We start from the raw sequence: 22,771 nt of genomic DNA on the forward strand, positions 1-22,771 counted from the left end.
AGAGACACCACTGTGCCCAGAATTCATGATGTCTACCCATATGGAAAAGGGTATTTATTAACCATGAGCCTGATTACCACCAGCTCAGAGGGTAAATATAGAGGCAAGAATGACTTGGAAGAATGAAAACCAGACAGTGCACAGAAAGACAAGAGGAGGATGAAAGAGGTGTAGGGTTTCATCCCCCAACCCTTCAACTTGGGCCCCTCCTTACTTCCACAGCCTGCCTGGCAGAGGGCCAGGAGGGAGGGTATTGAGAAGCTCAATAAAAACCTCAGAGATTTATTGGCTGCTGCTTCTGAATACGGCCATCCTGCTGTGGCCTCTCGGGGGCATTTGCCGATGTAATCAGCCCAGAAAGAGAGTCATTCCAGCCAGGGGTGTAAATCACCCTTCACAAAGCTACTAGAGAGACATGTGGCCCTAGATAAGGAAGGAGACTGATGTGGCCTCTGTGCCCTTCCCTCCCTTCTCCTGCCCAAGGGGAGCTGGTTCCTGAGCTGTAATGCACTTTAAATGGAGTTTGTGCTTCATTTTAATCTATATCTGCCCTGCCGGTTTTATAGGAGAGCTGTGAAAGTGAACATCTGGCTGCCGAGCTACTGCACAAGGGCCTGTGTTCCCCAGCGCCACCCTATCTCTATGTACCTTTCTCAAGCCCCTCCCTCTCAGTAAGGTTAGGCAATCTGAAGCTGGAGAGCAAACAGCCCCCTCTTGCCCCTCCCCTCTGGAAAGAGGAATTTACAAAACAAAAGGTAACTAGGTGGTTGGGATGCTAGGGAAGGGCTGAGGCTCATGAACCAAAAAAGATGTGAAGTTGTCAAGGGGTATCCATTCTGCCTTGCCTCTTCTCCAGCAACCAAGCCAAGTTTGCATAGGAGGGGTGCCTCTCTATTACTAGTATCCCCCAAGGAATGGATCAAGAATCCAGGAACAGAGTCAAGTTGGTGGGTGGGGAGCAACACCCAATACCATCTGCAAGAGGTTAGCTTTTCTCTGAGAGTGCATGAGGTGCCTGGAGGATCTTTCTACCTGGGCACAGGAGTAGAGACTAGTATCAGTGGGCCTTAATAAAGGACTGGTAACCAAGGCTAGGGGAGGTTTGAGGAGCCTGTGCAAATAAACAGAACTCTAAGACTAATATTGACAACTCTTAGCATACTCTCTCCCCACCAACCATGTCCTCTGTGACTGCCAACACCTGCTAGATAAGCAGCATTGCCGTTGGGAACCTTGTGGTTAATGACGAATGAGCCAGTCCTTTCCAGAAAGATGATGTTACTCAGCCATCATTCAATTCGGTAATGTCTTTTGATTATGGATCCAGTTTTGTGCTAGGTGCAAAATGATGAAGACACAAACCCTACCTTTCAAACCAGATTATCAGGGCGTCAAGGTCCAGACTCTGTATCTTACTCCACTTTCATCTGTAATCTTGATTTTCTTCTCTTAAGGTTGGACTATATATGTGGATTATGCCTTCTTTCAAGTGTATTTTTCCTGTTGAGCCTTAATCCCTGCTGCTATCCTAAATTATGTTAGCAGTATAGTGAATAGTTAAGACTACAAGCTTTTATAGATTGCTCAGGTTCAATACCATTTACAATACTTGTTGGGTGATTTGGGACAAGTCATGTTTTTTGTGCTTTTGTTTCTTCATCTTTAGGGATAATAGTATCTATTGCAAATAATAGTTGTGAGAACTTAACAAGTACATATTGGGGGAAAGGGTTTAACATAGTTCCTGGCACCTAGCAAATCACTGAATAAATGATAACATCCCAGGCAGCATGTGGAGTTAATTCAGGAACTATGATGTTCCTCATCACCAAACCTGCTGATTTGGAGCTGGAGGTTGCCGTATTTCTTTTTTTGAAGATTCTTGTGGGCTTGGGTGCTTGTAGTGGTACAAACAACAAACCGTTTTCCTACTTTGTGCATTTAAAACATTTTTAAAACTTATTTCATTTTATGGGGGCCAGCACTGTGGCTCAGTGGGTTAAAGCAGCAGCCTGCAGTGATGGCATCCCATAAGAGTGCTGGTTTGAGTCCCCGATGTTTCACCTCCAATCCAGGTCCCTGCTAATGTGCCTGGGAAAGCAGTAGAAGATGGCCCAAATGCTTGGGCCCCTGCATCCACAAGGGAGACCAAGAAGAAGCTCCTGGTTCCTGGCTTAGGCCTGGCCCAGTACAGGCTGTTGCAGCCATATGGGGAGTAAGCGAGCAGATGGAAGATCTCTCTCTCTCTCCTTCTCTCTCTGTAACTCTGCTTTTCAAATAAAATAAAATAAATTTGCAGAGAGAAGAAGAGAGAAAGAGAGATCTTCCGTCTGCTGGTTCACTCCCCAAATGCGGATACACACACACACATTTTCCCTTCTCTCTAACTCTACCTTTCAAATAAATAAATCTTAAAAATAAATAAATTTACATGTGTAGATACACACACACACACATGCACATATCGAGAGGGAGGGAGGGAGGGAGAGAATATCTCCCTAACTGGCTGTAACTGACAGGGCTGACCAGATCTCTCACGTGGGTGCAGGGTCTCAAGCACTTGAGCCATCTTCAGCTGCTTTCTCAGGCACATGAGCAGGGAGCTGGATCAGAAGCGGTGCAGCTAGGACTCAACTGGCACCCATATAGGATGCCAGCATTGCAGGTGGCAGCTTAACCTGCTACATCACAACACCAGCCCCTTAAAATACTGCTTTTTAATTTTTTAATGTTTCTCATTCTTATTTTTTCATATTCTGTTTAAAATATTTATTTATTTATTTAATTTGAAAGGCAGAGCTACAGAGAGGCAGAGGCAGAGAGTGCGTGAGAAAAGTCTTCCATCTGCTGGTTCAGTTCCCAGATGGCCACAATGGCCAGAGCTGTGCTGATCCAAAGCCAGGAGCCAGGAGCTTCTTCCACATCTCCCACATGTGTGCAGGGACCCAAGAATTTGAGCCATCTTCCACTGCTTTCCCAGGTCTTAGATGTGAGATGGATTGGAAGTGGAGCAGCCGGGACTTGAACCAGTGTCCACACGGGATGGCGGCACTGCAGGCCACAGCCTTACCTGCAATGCCGCAGCGCCAGCGCCTCTCATTCTGATTTTTTTTATTAGCTTTTAACTGATTTAATATAGTTCATAGAAAAAATTCTAAGAATATGATATTCCCTTCCTCCCTCCTTAAAACATTTTAATATTTTGAGAGGCTGAGAGAGAGAGAGAGAGAGAGAGAGCGCACCCTCCTATCCACTGGTTGATTCCCAAATGCCTGCAATGGCAGGGACTGGACTGGGCTAATGCCAGGAGCCAGTAACTCAATCCAGGTCTCCCATGTGAGTGGTAGGAACTCAATTACTTGAGCCATCACTGCTGCCTCCCAGGGTCAGCATTAGCAGGAAGCTAGAGTCAGGAGCTGGAGCCAAGTATTAAACTCAGGTACTTCAATATGAAATGCAAGCATATTAACTACCAAGTTTTGTAGCTTCACAGACAGTACTGGAAGGCTCTGTTGGTTTGGCTGTCTGGTGAGGCCAGAGGATGACACTCATGGAGTGTGTGCAGGAGAATGACCACATGGTGATCCAAGAAGCAGAATTAGGAGGTGGGGGTGAGTTATAGGTTCTACTCAACTTTATATAATCAACCTTCCAATGATCACTGTCTTGTGAGGGTATGCTACCAATGATCTAAGGATATCCCACTAGGCTCATCTCCTAAGCATGATTGGATCAAATCTCCACCTTGTAGTATCATTAATTCATGACTTTGGGACTTAATTGTCAGCATGAGATGGGGAGCCATGTCATGTTCCAACTATGGCACCAACTTTTCAAGAACTTAAAATTGAGGCTTGGCTGGCGCCGCGGCTCACTAGGCTAATCCTCCGCCTAGCGGCGCCGGCACACCGGGTTCTAGTCCCGGTCGGGGCGCCGGATTCTGTCCCGGTTGCCCCTCTTCCAGGCCAGCCCTCTGCTGTGGCCCGGGAGTGCAGTGGAGGATGGCCCAGGTGCTTGGGCCCTGCACCCCATGGGAGACCAGGAAAAGCACCTGGCTCCTGGCTCCTGCCATCGGATCGGTGCGGTGCGCCGGCCGCAGCGCGCCGGCCGCGGCGGCCATTGGAGGGTGAACCAACGGCAAAGGAAGACCTTTCTCTCTGTCTCTCTCTCTCACTGTCCACTCTGCCTGTCAAAAAAAAAAAAAAAAAAAAATTGAGGCTTTTACAGATTTATTTTATTTTATTTATTTTTTGACAGTCAGAGTGGACAGTGAGTGAGAGAGAGAGAGAGAGAGGAAGGTCTTTCTTTTGCCGTTGGTTCACCCTCCAATGGCCGCTGTGGCCGGCGCACCGCGCTGATCCCATGGCAGGAGCCAGGTACTTGTCCTGGTCTCCTATGGGGTGTAGGGCCCAAGTACTTGAGCCATCCTCCACTGCACTCCCTGACTACAGCAGAGAGCTGGCCTGGAAGAGGGGCAACCGGGACAGAATCCGGCGCCCCGACCGGGACTAGAACCCCGTGTGCCGACGCCGCAAGGCGGAGGATTAGCCTAGTGAGCCACGGCGCTGGCCTGGCTTTTACAGATTTAGCATCCAGTACACTATGAATTATAGAAAGATACACTGTTCTTTGGTGAGAATTTGTTAACAGCAAAAATCACAAAGGGCAATGACTACTGAATCATATTGTCTGGGTTCAAAGCCCAACTCTGACATTTATTAGCTGTGTAACCTCAAATAAATGACTTAATTCCTCTGACCCTCAATTTTTGTATCTGCATGCCTGGCAGAACTGTTATGAAAATTAATTTGCTTTTATATAAATTGAGTTTAGAAAGTTATACAGTATGCAAGGAACACCTGAAAAAAGTTAGCTAATACTTTTATTCCTGAAAATTACATGAATCAGATAACATGGTTCCCCCACACAATGGGAGGATATTATAAGAACATGGTGCTGGGGCCCGCACTGTGGCACAGTAGGTTAATCCTCCGCCTGCAGTGCCGGCATCCCATATGGGCACTGGTTGTAGTCCCAGCTGCTCCTCTTCCAATCCAACTCTCTGCTATGGCCTGGGAAAGCAGTAGAGGATGGCTCAAGTCCTTGGGCCCCTACACCCATGTGGGAGACTGGATGAGGCTCCTGGCTCCTGGCTTTGAGTCGGTGCAGCTTTGGCTGTTGCAGCCATCTGGGGAGTGAACCAGCGACGGAAGACCTTTCTCTCTGTCTCTCCCTCTCACTGTCTGTAACTCTATCTCTCAAATAAATAAAATCTTTAAAAAGAAAAAAAAAAACAAAACAAAAACAAAAAACATGGTGCCTTTGGGCAAACACAACTTTTCAATGAGTAGATAACTAAGTCCAAGCTTTTTGTCTTGAGACACAGAACTTGCTACTTAATTAAGATTACTGAAATGTGAATATATGTACAACAATGTCTTCCCAGGTCAGGGCTTAAATCTGTCTTTCTGGGGAGAATTATCAGGAAATGAGGCACTAGGACAGGCAGTGAACTGGGAACCATCCTCACACTTGGAAGAAGAGGTGTTTCAAGAAGTTTTCCCCTTGGGCTACTGGGAATCCCTGCTTGGGGGACAGGGATACATGTGTGGGTCAAATGAAGAAGAGCAGTGTTCCCCCAGGTGCCTCCACCTAACACAGCAGCAGCTCCCCTCTCCTTTGTCCTGCCAGCCCTCTGAGCTCCGAGCTCAGGCAGAGGGTCAGGGAGGTAGCTGAACTCTTGATGACAGGCAGGCGCAGTAGGCAGCAGTGGAGGCTGCAGGCACTAGCTGGCTGTCCTGGAGAATACAGCACTGCCCTCTGCTGTGAGGTCTGCACATGGCAATTCAGGGCACGGGCAATGCACAAAGAACCTCGCAAAAAAACCAATCCAGTCGCCCAGGTTGCCCTGCGACTACAACCCTTCTTCCCTCTCAATTAAAAAAAGATAGGTAAAAAAAAGTTTTCCTGCTTCAGAACCTAGAGAGGTTATTTCTGTCTCTATTCTATCTCAGCCTAGGCTTCAGAGCACTTTGCTCTTTTCTAGTCCTGGGCTATCAGTGCTACTAAGCTAATGCCAGAAAATGATAATGTTCATCCAATTCCATGCCACCCTTGGCCAAATCAGGCTATGCCTCACTGTTCAGATAAAGCTTACCCACCTTAAGGAGCTCTAAGGAAGCAAAGCCTGGGATGAAGCTGAAGATTGCAGTTTCAAAGATTCTTCTTATGTCTAATGATCTTACTTGATACTTTTATTTTATTTGTATCAGTATATCACAAATCTCTACTTCCAAGCACCCTAAATCCTAAACTTGTGCTTATGAGAAACAGAGTAAAGAGTTTGGAAAAGTCAAAACTCCACTGCAGACTGGAACCTTTCGAGCCTCATCCAGATCAATGAGAATGCCAATCATCTTGGTTTTCCTTTTTAAAAAAGTTAAACCAAGATTGCTAATGTGTGTGTGTGTTTTTTTTTTTTTTTTTTTTTTTTTACAGAGAGGCAGAGGCTCAGAGACAGAAACAGAGACAGACAGACAGACAGAGAGGCAGAATGAGCTCTCATCTGCTGGTTTACTCCCTAAACACTCACAATAAAAATGAGTGTTGTGGGGCCAGCGCTGTGGCATAGTGGGTAAAGTCTTTGCCTGCAGTTCCAGCATCCCATATGGGCACCGGTCCGAGTCCTGGCTGCTCCACTTCCAATCCAGCTCTCTGCTTTGGCCTGGGAAAGCAGTAGAAGATGGCCCAAGTTCTTGGGCTCCTGTACCCACTTGGGAGACCTGGAAGAAGCTCCTGGCTCCAGATTGGCACAGCTCCAGCCACTGCGGCCAATTAGGGAGTGAACCAGCAGATGGAAGACCTCTCTTTATCTGCCTCTCCTTCTCTCTCTGTGTGACTCTGACTTTCAAGTAAAAATAAATAAATCTTTTTTTTAATTTTTAATTTTTATTTTTTTATTTTTTGACAGGCAGAGTGGACAGTGAGAGAGAGAGAGAGAGAGAAAGGTCTTCCTTTGCCGTTGGTTCACCCTCCAATGGCCGCCACGGCCGGTGCGCTGCAGCCGGCACACCGCGCTGATCCCATGGCAGGAGCCAGGTACTTATCCTGGTCTCCCATGGGGTGCAGGGCCCAAGTATTTGGGCCATCCTCCACGGCACTCCCTGGCCACAGCAGAGAGCTGGCCTGGAAGAGGGGCAACCGGGACCGAATCTGGTGCCCCGACCGGGACTAGAACCTGGTGTGCCGGCGCCGCAAGGCGGAGGATTAGCCTAGTAAGCCGCGGCGCCGGCAAAATAAATAAATCTTTAAAAAAAAAAAAATCAATGAGTGTTGTGCTGCAGCAGATTTTAGACCCAACTTGGGTATCTGCATCCCATATCAGAGTGCAGGTTTGAGTCCTGGCTACTTGGCTTCTGATTCAGTTTGCTGCTTACATATTCTGAAAAACAGCAGATGATAGCTCAATTGCTTGGGCCCCTGTAACCCTCGTGGGAGATCTGTATGGAGTTTCTGGCTCCTAGTTTCTGCTTGTCTCAGAGGTTGCAGCTATTTGGGAGTAAACAAATGGAGAGAAGATATCTCTTTCTCTGTGTCTTTCCCTGTCTCCGTCACTCTGCCTTTCAAATAAATGCATAACCCACCCCCCCTTTTTTTTAAATGTTTGTAATGGTCAGGGCTGGGTTGAAGCCGGGAGCTTGGAATTCAATCCAGATCTCCTCCATAGGGGAGGGACCTCAGTACTTGAACCATCACTGCTGCCTCCCAAGGTATGCATTAGCTGGAAGCTGGAATGAGATGGAACCCAGGAATTCTGATATGAGATGTGAGTGTCCCAAGTGACACCTTGGCCAGCAGGTCAAACACTCATCCCTATCTTTTTTTTTTTTTTTTTTAAGATTTATTTATTTGAAAGACAGAGTTACAGAGAGGCAGAGAGAAAGAGAGAGAGGTCTTCCATCTGCTGGTTTTCTCCCCAGATGGCTGCAACGGCAGGAGCTGCACCAATCTGAAGCCAGGAGCTTCCTCCAGGTCCCCAAAATGGGTGCAGGGGCTCAAGGACTTGGGGCATCTTCTACTGCTTTTGCAGGCCATAGCATAGAGCTAGATCAGAAGTGGAGTAGCCGAGACTCGAACCAGCACCAAAATGGGATGCTGGTACTGCAGGTGGCTGCTTTACCCACTATGCCACAGCACTGGCCCCTATCTTTAACTTTTAAGCCTAAATACTACATGGTACTGTCTGGGATAGACTTTTTTTTTTTTTTTTTTTTTTTTTTGACAGGCAGAGTGGACAGTGAGAGAGAGAGAGAGAGAGAAAGGTCTTCCTTTGCCGTTGGTTCACCCTCCAATGGCCGCCGCGGCCGGCGCACCGCGCTGATCCGATGGCAGGAGCCAGGAGCCAGGTGCTTTTCCTGGTCTCCCATGGGGTGCAGGGCCCAAGCACTTGGGCCATCCTCCACTGCACTCCCTGGCCACAGCAGAGAGCTGGCCTGGAAGAGGGGCAACAGGGACAGAATCTGGCGCCCCGACCAGGACTGGAACCCGGTGTGTCGGCGCCGCAAGGCGGAGGATTAGCCTAGTGAGCCGTGGCGCCGGCCTGGGATAGACTTTTAGGTAACTCATACCATGGAACAGTCTAGGAAAGGAAAGTCAAGTATAATACTGAAGAATCTAGTTTCAAAAGTTTGCTTAATTCCAGAGCAGTGGTTCTCAAGCCTTAGTAAACATCAAAATCACCAGGATTAGGAAGTTTTTAAAACCCAGATTTCTTAAGCCAGACTTAAAAAGTTTTTTTTTTTTTTTTTTTTTTTTTTTTTGGCAGGCAGAGTGGATAGTGAGAGAGAGAGAGAGAGAGAGACAGAGAGACAGAGAGAAAGGTCTTCCTTTGCCGTTGGTTCACCCTCCAATGGCCGCCACGGCCAGCGCGCTGCGGCTGGCGCACTGCGCTGATCCGATGGCAGGAGCCAGGTGCTTCTCCTGGTCTCCCGTGGGGTGCAGGGCCCAAGCACTTGGGCCATCCTCCACTGCACTCCCTGGCCACAGCAGAGAGCTGGCCTGGAAGAGGGGCAACCGGGACAGAATCTGGCGCCCTGACCGGGGCTAGAACCCGGTGTGCCGGCGCCGCAAGGCGGAGGATTAGCCTAGTGAGCCGCGGCGCCGGCTTAAAAAGTTGATTTTATAGCAGACAGTATTGTGGTGCAGTGGATTAAGCTGTGGCCTGCCACATTGGCATCCCATATCTGAATGCTAGTTCAAGTCATAGCTGTTCTGCTTCTGCCAGATCTCTGCTGATGCACCAGGAAAAGCAGTGGAAGACAGCCCATGGGCCCCAGTCACCCATGTGGGAGACCCAGAAGGAGTTCTGGGCTCCTGACTTTGTCCTGGATCAGCTTGGGCTATTGTGGTCATTTGGGGAGTTGACCAGCAGACAGAAAATCTTTCTCTCAGCCTCTTCTCTCTCTGTAACTCTGCCTTTCAAATTAAAAAAAAAAAAAAAAAAAAAAAGTTGATTTCATAGAATGGTGAGTTGGATGGGGGATGGATAATACAGTTAAACAGAAGGAATATGTTCTAGTGTTTGACAAGACAATAGGGTGGTTATGGTTTATAATAATTATGGGGATGGCATTGTGGCATAATGAGTTAAGCCACCACATGTGATACCAGCATTCCCTAAGCACCAATTCAAGTCTTGGCTGCTCCACTTCCAACCCAGTTCCTTGCTAATGTGCCTAGGAAAGAAGAAGAAGACAGCCCAAGTCCTTGGGTCCCTGCACTCACATGAGAGACCCAAATGAAGCTCCTGGTTCCTGGCTTTGGCCTGCCTGGCTTAACCCTGACTATTGTGACCACCTGCTTCTTTGCCTTTCAAATAAATAAAAATAAGTAAATAAATGTTTAAGAAAACAGATCACACACACAAAATATTTATTTACTTATTTGAAAGGTAGGTTACAAAGAGAGGACTTCCTGTCGTTGCTTCACTCCCCAAATGACTGCAATAGCCAGGAACTTCATCTGGGTTTCCCACATGGGTGGCAGGGCCCAATCACTTAGGCCATCTTCTGCCACTTTCCCAGGCCATCAGCAGGTAGCTGGATCAGAAGTCGAACAGCCAAGACAGGAACTGGCGTTCACAGGGGATGTTAGTGTTACAGGCAGCAGCTTTACCCACTAAGCCACAATGCCAGCCCCTATTATATCTTTTATAAAGAACTCCTCCAAAGGGGCTGGCTCTGTGGTACAGCAGATAAAGCTTCCGCCTGCAGTGCCGGCATCCCATATGGGCACCAGTTCCAGACCTGGGTGCTCCACTTCCGATCCAGCTCCCTGCTATGGCCTGGAAAAGCAGTAGAAGATGGCCCAAGTGCTTTGGCTACTATGCCTGTGTGGGAGACCCAGAAGAAGCTCCTGGCTCCTGGCTTTAGAGCAGTTCAGCTCCAGACATTGAGGCCACCTGGGGAATGAACCAGCGGATGGAAGGTCTCTCTATGCCTCTACCTCTCTGTAACTCTGTTCTTCAAAAAAAATAAATAAATGTTTAAAAAATAAAGACCTCCTCCAAGACCTGGAAGAAGCTCCTGTCTCATGGCTTTGGCCTGGCCCAGCCCTGGCCATTACAACCATTTGGGAGTGAATCAGCAAATGTAAGATGTCTCTGTCTCTCCCTCCCTCCCCACCCCCACAACTCTGCCTTTCAAATAAACAAAATAAATACTCACAAAAAAGGCGGGCAGGGTGATGTTGTGGAATGGTGGGTTAAGAACTCTCTCTGCACCCATGTAGGAGACCGGGAAGAAGTTCCTGGCTCCTGGTTTCTGCTCAGCCCAGCCCCAGGCATTGTGGTCATTTGAGGAGTATACCAGCAGATGGAAGATCTCTGTCTTTCCTTTTCTCTCTCTTTAACTGTAACTTTCAAATAAATAAATGAATCTTTAAAAGAAAACTAAAAGAAGAGTTAGAAGATTCCTAACACAAAAAAAAATGACAAATTTTTAAAGAACTAGAAATGTTAATTACCCTGACTTGATCATCACACACTGTATTCATGCTATTTATGAACCGAATTATCACAATGTAACCTATAAATACATACAATTATTATTTGTCAATTAAAATACATAAAACAGGGGCTGGCATTGTTGTGTAGCAGGTAAAGTCACTGCCTGTGATGGTGGCATCCCACATGGGTGCCAGTTTGAGTCCAGATTGTTCCACTTCTGATCCAGCTCCCTGCTAATGCCCTGGGGAAAGCAGAAGATGCCCCAATGGTTGGGCCCCTGCTATCCAAGTGGGAAATCCAAATGAAGTCCCTAGCTCCTGGATTCTGCCTGGCCTCGTCCAGGCCACTGCAGCCATCTGGGGAGTGAACCAGCAGATAGAAAATCTCTCTCTCTCTCTCTCTCTCTCTCTCTCTCTCTGTCTCTCCTCTACAACTCTTTCAAGTGAATAAAAAAATCTTTTCTTTAAAAAAATACATAAAGGTGAAAGCATTGTGGTGTGGCGGGTAATGCCACCACCTGTAACGTTGGCACTCTGGTTTGTGTCCTAGCTGTTCCACTTCCAATCCAGCTCCTTGATATCGGCCTGGGGAAAGCAGCGGAAGATGGCTCCAGTTTTTGGGCCCCTACCACACATGGGAGATCCAAAAGAAGTTCCTGGCTCCTGACTTCATCCTGCCCCAGCTCTGGACGTTGTAGCCCCCTAAGGAGTGAACCAGTAATGTAGGGTCTCTCTCTCTCACTGTCTTTCCATCTCTCTCTGTGACTTTCTTTTCTTTTTTTTTTTTTTTAAAAGATTTACTTTATTTATTTGAAAAGACAGAGTTACAGAGAGATAGAGGAAGAGAGAGAGAGAGAGAGAGGAGGTCTTTCATCTGCTGGTTCAATCCCCCAGTGACCACAAAGGCCGGAGCTGAGCTGTTCCCAAGCCAGGGGCCAGGAGCTTCTTCTGGGTCTCTCACATGGTACAGAGGCCCAAGCATTTGGGCCATCCTCTGCTGCTCTTCCCAGTTGCATTAGCAGAGAGCTGCATCAGAAGTGGTACAGCCTGGATTCATATGGGCCCAAATGGGATGCCAGTGCCACAAGTGGTAGCTTTACCTGATACCCATGGCACTGGCCCTTGGACTTCCAAATAAATAAACCAATCCTAAAAAATACATAAAGAAAAAAACCTTAAAAAACTCAGATTTCTGGGCCTTAACGTAATAGGTTCTGATTTAGTAAGTCTGAAGTGAACCTGAAAATTTCCATCTCAAACAAAGTCAGATGATGCTGATGGTCCAAGGACCCAGCTGAGAACTAGCAGCTTACAGAAAAGCACTTTGGTCTTAGCTGTGAACAAAGACAGTTACACCACTATGTCCAAAGGAGTCTAAATGAGTAACCTCTCCCTTTTATATATTCTAGGAGCAGTCTGGACTCACAATTGCTTCTCATTCTGCAATGTTTATTTTCTATTTGAAAAAAAAAGAGAGAGAGAGAGAGAGAGAGAGAAGGGGAACAAGAAAACAGAGAGAAAGAAGGTGGAAAATTGTTCTGCCTATGCAGAAGCCCAGCATGAGAGAGAGAACTGGCTGGTTTGTGAGGAACCATGAGTAGTTGGACAGAGGCTTGCAGGAGCTCCTGGAAGCAACACACATCTCTATGAACTCAAGGCCACATCTTCACAGGGTCAGCTCCAAGACTCAGGTGCCAGCCAGCCACCAGCCAGCACTCTGATGAAATCTAGACAATCCCAGGCCTAAAATTACAACAGTTTGGCAGCCCGTTGGCTCGTGAACATCTTTTAACAAAGAATCTTGAAGCTATGTAGACGACATCCTCTATAAAGCCTCTATATAGCTGCACAGATGACGGCCTCTTTCTGCTCAGGGTTTCTACAGTATCCTTGGTGACTCCTTAGCAGCCAGTGGCTGACCTGTTCTCAGGGACAAACATCCTTCACCAGCAGGGCAATCTGCCCCCTCAGCTGCCGCTCCCCTTCCTCTGCTTTGCTCTGGCTTCGGCACTTCAGCAGCTCAGCCTTGTGCTCCAGGTGATGCATAGGACAGTAGCTCTGTGGTTCACACAGTTCCTGAAAGGCAGAGGACAGAGTAAGAGATTTCCTAGACTGTGGAACTTTGCCTACCAAGCATGACAGAACATGGCTGCCAGCAGTGGCTGAGAAGGAATAGCAGCAGGCCCTGGGAACTGCATGCTAAAAGTGGCTCTCCCAAGAGTTAGCTCCCCTTTACCGTATATTCTGGAAAGAAGTCTCTGTAACCCCCTTTGAGGATATACAGCTCTGGGTAGTGTAATGCCGGATACCGGTTCAGCGCCCTGTCCTCTTCTCTTAGAGAGCGGCACCTTTAGAGAAAACCCAGAGATAAGTGGGGAAGGCAGCAAGGGCACTATCAGACACGTTGTCACTGGGGAAGGAGGGAGGAAGACAAACTTATTAACCCCAAAGGACCTTCAGATCTCACTGTCTTTGCAAAGGGAGGTCGAAGGAGCACCTCCCTTCCCTCTTCCCTCCATTAGGGCCTCACTCCTAATCCTTTTTACTTTACTGCTCCAAATTTTTGGGGTTTAGAAATTCCATTCTTCTGGCCAGTGCTGAGCTCACTAGGCTAGTCCTCCGCCTATGGCACCGGCACCCTGGGTGCTTGTCCCGGTTCGGGAGCCGGATTCTGTCCTGGTTGCTCCTCTTCCAGTCTAGCTCTCTGCTGTGGCCCGGGGAAGGCAGTAGAGGATGGCCCAAGTGCTTGGGCCCTGCATCTGCATGGGAGATCAGGAGGAAGCACCTGGCTCCTGGCTTCGGATTGGCGCAGTGTGCTGGCCATAGCGGCCATTTAGGGGGTGAACCAATGGAAAGAAGACCTTTCTTTTTGTCTTTCTCTCTTACTGTCTAACTCTGTCAAAAAAAAAAAAAAGAAAGAAAGAAAGAAAGAAAGAAAGAAAGAAAGAAAGAAAGAAAGAAAGAAAGAAAGAAAGAAAGAAAGAAATTCCATCCTTCTACCTTCCTCACATGCTGCAAGCTGTGGTGGAGAGCACTCACTCAGCTGCCCTCTTTGAACTGCTGTGGGGACTCCACCTTAAGATCCAGCACAATCACCCGCTCTACACAGACACTCACATTCGGGGGCCCCTCTCGGAGGAGAATTCACAGTGGAACACGAGGATTATTCTTTTCTGGACATCCAAGGGGACAATGGGCTTCTTCAGAAAGAAGTTACGCAGTTCTTCTTGACTGTACAAGTTTAAGGCGCCCTGCCGAAGAAGAATTTTATTTTATTTTATTTTTTTAAAGAAGAATTTTAAATATTTCCTCAAGGGCCTATGGATGCTATGAAATACTGTCAATACTTAGAAATGGCTGTGATCCCATCCTAGGATATTTGGGCCAAAAAAGCCAAATTATAAGCACTTTCAGGGCAAAGACTTAAGAATGAAGGTACTTCAAAAAATTCATAGAATAATGAAGTGAAACATTTATTTTATTGCAAGATATTTTTGAAATTCAAGCAAAGTTTTTTCAAATATGTATCTCCCATGAACTTTCTAAAGATCCCTTGTTTATCTTTCTTTGTCTCTAGCCCTAGGGCCTAGCACAGAGCTTGGTATGCAGTAAATGCCCAATAAAGTGTTCATAGAACTAAACTGCCTGAAGTATAGGGACCGCTACAAGGAATGTCCATGAGCAGTGTTTGCAGAGTGCTTCTCAGTCCTGATATTAATTCTTTCATTTCCAGGTTGGAGCCCTTTGACTACTGTAGAAAAGAGAGACAGGCCTAAGAAAGAAAGGGAAAGTAAGTTATTGAAGGTATAAAGAATTAAAACAGGTGGCTGGCATTGTAGCAGAGAGCTAAGCTGCTGTCTGCAAAGCTGGCATCCCTTAACTGAGCAGTGGTTTCAGTCCCAACTGCTGTTTTTCCGATACAGCTCCCTGTGAATGCATCTGGGAAAGCAGCAGTTGATGGCCCAAGTGTTTGGGCCCCTGCTACCCATTTGGGAGACCTGGATGGAGCTCCAGGCTACTGGTTTTAGCCTGGGCCAACCCCAGCAATTGTGGCCACTTGGGGAATGAACCACCAGGTGGAAGATCTCTCTGTTTCTACCCTATTCAAATAAATAATTTTTTAAAAAGTTTATTTATTTATTTGAAAAGCAGTTACAGAGGCAAAGAAAGAGAGAGAGATCTTCCATACACTGGTTCACTCCCCAAGTGGCCGCAATGGCCAGAGTTGGGCCAGTTGGAATAGGAGCTGGGCTGATCTGAAACCAGGAACCTGGAGCTTCTTCGTGGGTGCAGGGGCCCAAGGACTTGGGCCATCTTCTATTGCTTCCTCAGGCCATAGCAGAGAGCTGGATAGGAAGTGACTTTACCCACAGCACTGGCCCCAAATAAATAAATCTTTTTTTTTTTTTTTTAGGCAGCCAGGCCAGTCACAGTCTTTTTTTAAATGCTTTTTTTTTCTTTGACAGGCAGAGTTAGACAGTGAGAGAGAGAGAGACAGAGAAAGGTCTTCCTTTTTCCATTGGTTCACCCCACAAGTGGCCGCTATGGCTGGCCAGTGCTCTGCGGCTGGCACGCTACACCGATCCAAAGCCAGGAGCCAGGTGCTTCCTCTGGTCTCCCATGAGGGTACAGGGCCCAAGGACCTGGGCCATCCTCCACTGCACTCCTGGACCACAGAAGAGAGCTGGACTGAAAGAGGAGCAACGGGGGCAGAATCTAGTCAGTGCCCCAACCAGGACTAGAACCCGGGGTGCCAGTGCTACAGGCGGAGGATTAGCCTAGTGAGCCGCGGCATTGGCTATAAATAAATCTTAAAAAAAAAAAAAATTAAAACAGGAATGAGAACTTCAGTCTTTTTTTTTTTTTTTTTTTTTTGAGAGAACTTCAGTCTTGATGTGTTCCAATTGCGTGACTTTTGTCCTGGACCTAGAGTCCATAGGATGCTTTGTCCACAAACTCTTATCAATAAAGAATTATCTCTGACCCCTTCCCTGCTAATATTCATAATGTACTCTCACCTGGATGTGTCCTCCCAGGTACTCATATGGATAGCGGCAATCGATGATATAAAACTTTTCAATCAGACCCTGGAACTTTCCCAATAGTAAATCAGCCACCTGCACAGAAACAGTAACTCTCAGGGACAGCACTGCCAGTCACCCAGATCCTTACATGCACACTCCCAGTAGTCACCCAGGATTCCACCATCTGCCCAGCCTCCAAAGGCAGCCTGTATCTGAAATGTGGCAATGGTTTAGCCCTATCACACATAAGATGATGAAATAGGAAGTGGTTTTTGTAAAGAAATAAAATAGCTGGTATTGCCAAGATACCAAGGAAGACCGCATACTGGTACCCATTTGGAGGCAGGCAAGACTGCAGTCAGTCCCTCAGAAGACACCCAAGGACTTCTGCAGTGGCAGAGGTGGCAGCCAGAGGTCCTGATTTTGCAAAAAAGAGTTGAGAAATGATTCCCCACCCACCCACCATTATACAGAAAGCAAGTCTTTCACAAAAGGATATGTAAGAAGGTTGATACATAGAGAAGGAAAGTTAAGCCACTGGTAGGAGTGTAACTGTCTTCAGTCTTTTTTACAAAGGTAACTTTGTAAATATATTTTCTTTTTTTTTTTTTTTTTAAGATTTATTTATTTGAAAGTCAGAGTTACACAGATAGAGAAGAGGCAGAGAGAGAGAGAAGTCTTCCGTCCGATGGTTCACTCCCCAGGTGGCCGCAACGGCCAGAGCTGTGCTGATCTGAAGCCAGGAGCCAGGAGCTTCTTCCAGGTCTCCCATGCAGGTGCAGGGGCCCAAGCACTTGGGCCATTCTCTACTACTTTCCCAGGCCATAGCAGAGAGCTGGATTGGAAGTGGAACAGCCGGGACACTAGAACCAGTGCCCATATGGGATGCCAGGGTTTCAGGCCAGGGTGTTAACCAGCTGCGCCACAGTGCCAGCCCCTGTAAATATATTTTCAAAAATGCAATTACACCTCAAAAACACTAATATGATATGTTTTCTTTGATTTGTGGAAACACAGAGTACCAAAAAAAGTAAATAGAAAAAAAGTAAAAATAAATATTTTGTTCTCAAAGAAAATAGGTAGTTACACTTTGACTCAGTAAATCTTTTCTAACATCTTTTTTTCTTTTCCACTTCAGACAGGTATTGTGCCAATGTCATAACGAGGTTTACAGAGAGGCACATTTCACAAAGATGTGTGTACATTCAATCACCACACTTATGAACCACAAAAAGGATTTATTTTCTAGCATCTTAAGTAAACATAAAAGTATTCCAAGATTGGAGCTAGCATTGTGATACAATGGGTTAAGCCACTACTTGTAATAATGGCATCCCAGTTTGACTCCTGGTTTGCTCTGCTTCTGATCCAGCTCTCTGCCAATGCACTTGGGGAAACAAATGAAGATGGATCTCGTACTTTGGCCCTCATCACCCAGGTGAGACACCCAGATGGAATTCTGGACTCCTGGTTCTGACCTAGACTAGCTCTAGTTGTTGCAGTAACTTGGGAGGTGAACCAGTGAATAGATTTCTCTCTCTCTATGCCTCTATCTCTGTTGCTCTTTCAAAATAATTAATTAAATCTTAAAAAAAAAAAAAATAAAGGGGCTCGCACTGTGGACTAATGGGTTAAGCTGCTACCTGCAGAGCGAGCATCCCATATGGGAGCCAGTTTGAGTCTCGGCTGCTCCATTTCAGATCCAGGTCCCTGCTAATGTGCCTGGGAAAGCAGTAGAAAATCATCCAAGTTCTTGGGTCCCTGCACCCATGTGGGAGACCCAGAAGAAACTCCTGGTCCTAGCTTCAGCCCGGCCCAATTCTGGCTATTGGGAAGTGAATCAGAGGATAGAACATCTCTCTTTCTCTTTCTCTCTCCCTCTCTGTAACTCTTCCTTTCAAATAAATAAATCTTTAAAAAATAAAAATTAGGGACCAGCGCTGTGGCATAGTAGGTAAAGCTGCCACCTATAGTGCTGGCATCCCACGTGCGTGCCAATTCGAGTCCTGGCTTCTCCACTTCCAATCCAGCTCCCTGTTACAGCTTGGGAAAGCAGAAGATGGCCCAAGTCTTTGGGCCCCAGCACCCGTGTGGGAGACCCAGAAGAAGCTCCTGGCTCCTGGCTTCGGATCAGCGCAGCTCTGGTCGTTGCGGCCACCTGGGGAGTGAACCAGCGGATGGAAGAACTCTCTCTCTCTGCCTCTCATCTCTGTATAACTCTGACTTTCAAATAAACAAATCTTTAAGCTCCCTTTCAAATAAATAAATCTTTAAAAAATAAAAATTAGGGACCGGCACTGTGGCTTAGAAAGTAAAGCCGCTGCCTGCAGTGCTGGCATCCCATGTGGGGGGCAATTCGAGTACTGGCTTCTCCACTTCCAATCCAGCTCCCTATTACAGCTTGGGAAAGCAGTAGAAGATGGCCCAAGGAGCCGCTACACCCATGTGGGAGACCTGGAAGAAGCTCCTAGCTCCTGGCTTCAAAGCAGCCCAGCTCTGGCAGTTACGGCCATCTGGGGAGTGAACCAGCAGATGGAAGACCTTCTCCCTCCCTCCCTCTCCCTCTCCCTCTCCCTCATCCTTTCTCTCTCTCTCTCTCTCTCTGCCTCTGCTTCTCTGTAACTATGACTTTCAAATAAATAACTATTTTTAAAAAATGAAAATTAACAATAAAAACAGATATAGATGCAATACGTTAACCTCAGGATTGTTTTAGTTTATCAACATATTAGAAATGATTAAATATTCCAAAACAAGTTTGATTAAAAAAAGAGTAAACAGGATTAACTAAATTTAAACAATATTAGGCCGGCGCCGCGGCTCACTAGGCTAATCCTCCGCCTAGCGGCGCCGGCACACCGGGTTCTAGTCCCGGTCGGGGCGCCGGATTCTGTCCCGGTTGCCCCTCTTCCAGGCCAGCCCTCTGCTGTGGCCAGGGAGTGCAGTGGAGGATGGCCCAGGTGCTTGGGCCCTGCACCCCATGGGAGACCAGGAAAAGCACCTGGCTCCTGGCTCCTGCCATCGGATCAGTGCGGTGCGCCGGCCGCAGCGCGCCGGCCGCGGCGGCCATTGGAGGGTGAACCAACGGCAAAGGAAGACCTTTCTCTCTGTCTCTCTCTCTCACTGTCCGCTCTGCCTGTCAAAATAAATAAATAAATAAATAAATAAATAAAAATAAAAATAAAAATAAAAATAAAAAAAGAAAAAGAGCGATCTCCATCCACTGGTTGACTCTCAAATGCCTGCAACAGCTGGATCTGGGCCATTCCAAAGCCAGGAGCCCAGAACTTAAACTGGGTTTCACATGAGTGGCAGGAGCTAAAGTACTTGAGGCACCACTTGCTGCCTCCCAGAGTGTGCATTAGCAGGAAACAAACTGGAAGTGAAGCTGAACTAGAACCTTCGCACTCTGGTACAGAAAGTAGGTATCCCAAGCAGCATCCCAACTGCTGTGCTGAATACCCATCCCAATAATCCCACCTTTATAAAACAGATATTAGCATAAAATCTAGAAGGCCATAAGGACAATATTATTTGTGATTATCTTGGGTAGAGAGATTCCAAGTAGAATGACCCAATAATTATTGTATAAATAAGGAGATTTTGGAAATGAACAAGAACAGTATCAATAATTATCCTCACTGGGGCCGGTGCTGTGGCCTAGCAGGTAAAGCCGCCATGCCAGTGACCCATCTGGGTGCCGGTTCAAGCCTGGCTGCTCCACTTCCAATCCAGCTTTCTGCTAAGGTCTGGGAAAGCAACAGAGAATGGCCCAGGTTCTTGGCTCCCTGCATCTATCTGCATGGGAGAGCTGGAGGAAGCTCCTGGCTCCTGGCTTCGGATCGGCCCAGCTCCAGCTAAGGAGTGAACCAGTGGATGGAGGACCTCTCTGTCTCCCTCTTTCTCTCTCTACCTTTCTGTAACTCTGCCTTTCAAATGAATAAATAAATCTTTAAAAAAATGTTTTCATTGTTTTTCTGCCTTTTAGTTAGAAATAGGATCATAAAATGTAAAACAGGATGTACAGTTACTCTAACTGAATGAGCTTTCTTTTTTGTGTTTTGTAGTTTGTTTTCTTCTCTCCTTTTTTTTCTCCCTCCCCTCTTTTTTAAACAGATTAAAATAAGAGAGAGATAAGAATGATATAAAAGGGGGTCCTTTAGTACAAGCGACAGTTGAATAAAGAGCTTATGTGAGTGAACACAGTAAAAGAAACACAAATGGAAGTGGGGATTTTAGGGACAGAACAGACCAGATGGTAGCTTATGTAACCAGTTGCCATCTCCAGCAATCTGCTTACTGTTTCTGGGTTGATGTACTTCAGATCTTGGTGTCTCCCTGACACGGTTGGCAGCACACATACCTAGAAATACCCAAGAGTTGAAATAATAGCAAGTATTCCATACCCAAGTTTGGGATCAAAGACCCATATACTGTCCTTCTTTCCAAAAGACAATTAAAAGCACAGAAATCTTCAAAAATCAATGGCCTTTATAAAACGCACATGCGGCAATTCCATTTCTAAGAACTGAATCTGAGGAACTAACCAAGGATGTGCACAAATTTTAGATTTCTCTATAAATTATGTTCATCTTGGCACCATTCATAAGGAAAAGTTACAAAACTAAATATTCAGAGTTGGCGCTGTGGCATAGCGGGTAAAGCCACCGTCCTGCAGTGCTGACATCCCAGATGGGCACTGGTTTGAGTTCCGGTTGCTCTACTTCTGATCCAGCTCTCTGTTGCAGCCTGGGAAAGCAGTAGAAGAGGGCTGAAGTCCTTGAGCGCCTGCACCCATGTGGGAGACCTGGAAGAAGCTCCTGGCTTTGGATCAGCCCAGCTCCGGTAGTTGTAGCCATCTGGGGAGTGAACCAGTGGATGGAAGCTAGCTAGCTAGCTAGCTCGCTCGCTGGCTCGCTCGTTCTCTCTCTCTCTCTTTCTTTGCTTCTGCCTCTCTAACTTTGCCTTTCATATAAATAAATAAATCTTTAAAAAAAACTAAATATTCTGGGGCTGACACTGTGGCATAGTGGGCAAGGTCACCACCTGTAGAGCCAGCATTCCATATGGATGCCGGTTTTGAGACCCGGCTGTTTCTCTTCCAATTCAGCTCTCTGCTATGGCCTGGAAAAGCAGTGGAAAATGGCCCATGTCCTTGGACCCCTGCATCCGCATGGGACACTCAAAAGAACTCCAGGCTCCTGGTCTTGGATCGGCGCAGCTCCAGCTGCTGTGGCCAATTGGGGAGTGAACTAGTGAATGGAAGACCTCTCTCTCTCTCTCTGCCTCTCCTTCTCTCTGTGTAACTCCAACTTTCAAATTTCTTTCTTTCTTTCTTTCTTTCTTTCTTTCTTTCTTTCTTTCTTTCTTTCTTTCTTTCTTTCTTTCTTTCTTTTTTTTTTGACAGGCAGAGTGGACAGTGAAAGAGAGAGACAGTGAGAAAGGTCTTCCTTTGCGTTGGTTCACCCTCCAATGTCCGCCGCAGCCGGCACATCACACTGATCTGAAGCCAGGAGCCAGGTGCTTCTCTGGTCTCCCATGTGGGTGCAGGGCCCAAGGCCTTGGGCCATCCTCCACTACACTCCCAGGCCACAGCAGAGAGCTGGCCTGGAAGAGGGGCAACCGGGACAGAATCCGGCGCCCCAACTGGGGCTAGAACCTGGTGTGCTGGCGCCGCAAGGCGGAGGATTAGCCTAATTAGCCACGGCGCTGGCCCAAATTCTAACATGTCTTTTTTATTTATTATTTTTTTTGACAGGAAGAGTTAGTGAGAGAGAGAGAAGTAGAGAGAAAGGTCTTCCTTTTTCCATTGGTTCACCCCAAAAGTGGCCGCTATGACCGGTGGGTTGCGGCCAGCGTGCTGCGCCGATCCGAAGCCAGGAGCCAGGTGCTTCCTCCTGGTCTCCCATGTGGGTGCAGGGCCCAAGCACTTGGGCCATCCTCCACTGCACTCCCGGGCCACAGCAGAGAGCTGGACTGGAAGAGGAGCAACCGGGACAGAATCCGGCACCCCAACCGGGACTAGAACCCGGTGTGCCGGCGCCACAGGGGGAGGATTAGCCTAGTAAGCCATGCCACTGGCCCAATAAATTTCTTTAAAAAAAAAAAAAAAACTAAACTAAATATTCGACAAGAAAGGATTTATAAATTAATTATGAATAGCCAAAAAATACAATAACATGTAGATGTTGAAAATAATGAGATGATACAGAATTATTATTGATATGAAAATATGCCCCTGATATAATTTTTAAATATTTATTTATTTGAAAGTCAGAGCTACACAGAGAGAGGAAAGGCAGAGAGATGGTCTTCCGTACGATGGTTCAATCTTCAGTTGGCTGCAACGGCCAGAGCTGCTCCAATCCAAAGCCAGGAGCCAGGAACTTCTTCCAGGTCTCCCACGTGGGTGCAGGGGCCCAAGGACTTGGGCCATCTTCTACTGCTTTCCCAGGTCACATCAGAGAGCTGGATCAGAAGAGGAGCAGCAGGGACTAGAACCAGTACCCATTTGGGATGCTGGCGCTTCAGGCCAGAGCATTAACCCGCTGAGCCACAGCGCCAGTCCCACCCCTGATATAATATTAAATGGGGCAGAGGGCAGGTAACCCAGCAGATCATAAGATATTATGAACTATTTTTGTGGAAAAACTCAACAAAAAAACATTTCTGGGTTTTCTAGGTGTGCATGTGTTTGTGAAAATATATAGAAAAAACTGTGGTATATAAACTAAGAAATAATT

General features: G+C 46.8%; 1 protein-coding gene and 1 non-coding gene across 9 annotated transcripts in view; both read right to left on the minus strand.

Annotated features, from left to right (window-relative positions):
- Positions 1 to 12,432: 12,432 nt before the first annotated feature.
- The window catches only part of CDC25C (cell division cycle 25C), a 33,601-nt gene continuing 23,262 nt past the window's right edge, over positions 12,433 to 22,771 (minus strand). For 2 of the 8 annotated variants that reach the window (XM_008255084.5, XM_008255087.5), the window contains 5 exons: positions 20,329 to 20,391; positions 16,023 to 16,121; positions 14,122 to 14,255; positions 13,241 to 13,352; positions 12,433 to 13,080 (listed from right to left, as the gene is read on the minus strand). In XM_008255084.5, coding sequence (XP_008253306.1) covers positions 12,931 to 13,080; positions 13,241 to 13,352; positions 14,122 to 14,255; positions 16,023 to 16,121; positions 20,329 to 20,391 — 558 coding nt within the window. In that variant the 3' untranslated portion in view covers positions 12,433 to 12,930. Of the gene's footprint in view, positions 13,081 to 13,240; positions 13,353 to 14,121; positions 14,256 to 16,022; positions 16,122 to 20,328; positions 20,392 to 22,285; positions 22,497 to 22,771 lie in introns of those variants that run through there. The other 6 variants (XM_051843423.3, XM_051843425.3, XM_051843424.3 and 3 more) reach the window with 4 other exon arrangements.
- LOC127490879 (small nucleolar RNA U13) lies at positions 17,161 to 17,266 on the minus strand. The gene has a single exon (XR_007919268.1). It is a non-coding gene; the product is annotated as a small nucleolar RNA U13 (small nucleolar RNA).

The sequence above is a fragment of the Oryctolagus cuniculus genome, chromosome 6 (genome assembly GCF_051225735.1).
Source record: "Oryctolagus cuniculus isolate XC-2025 breed Fujian yellow rabbit chromosome 6, ASM5122573v1, whole genome shotgun sequence".
NCBI classification, from domain to species: Eukaryota; Metazoa; Chordata; class Mammalia; order Lagomorpha; family Leporidae; genus Oryctolagus; species Oryctolagus cuniculus.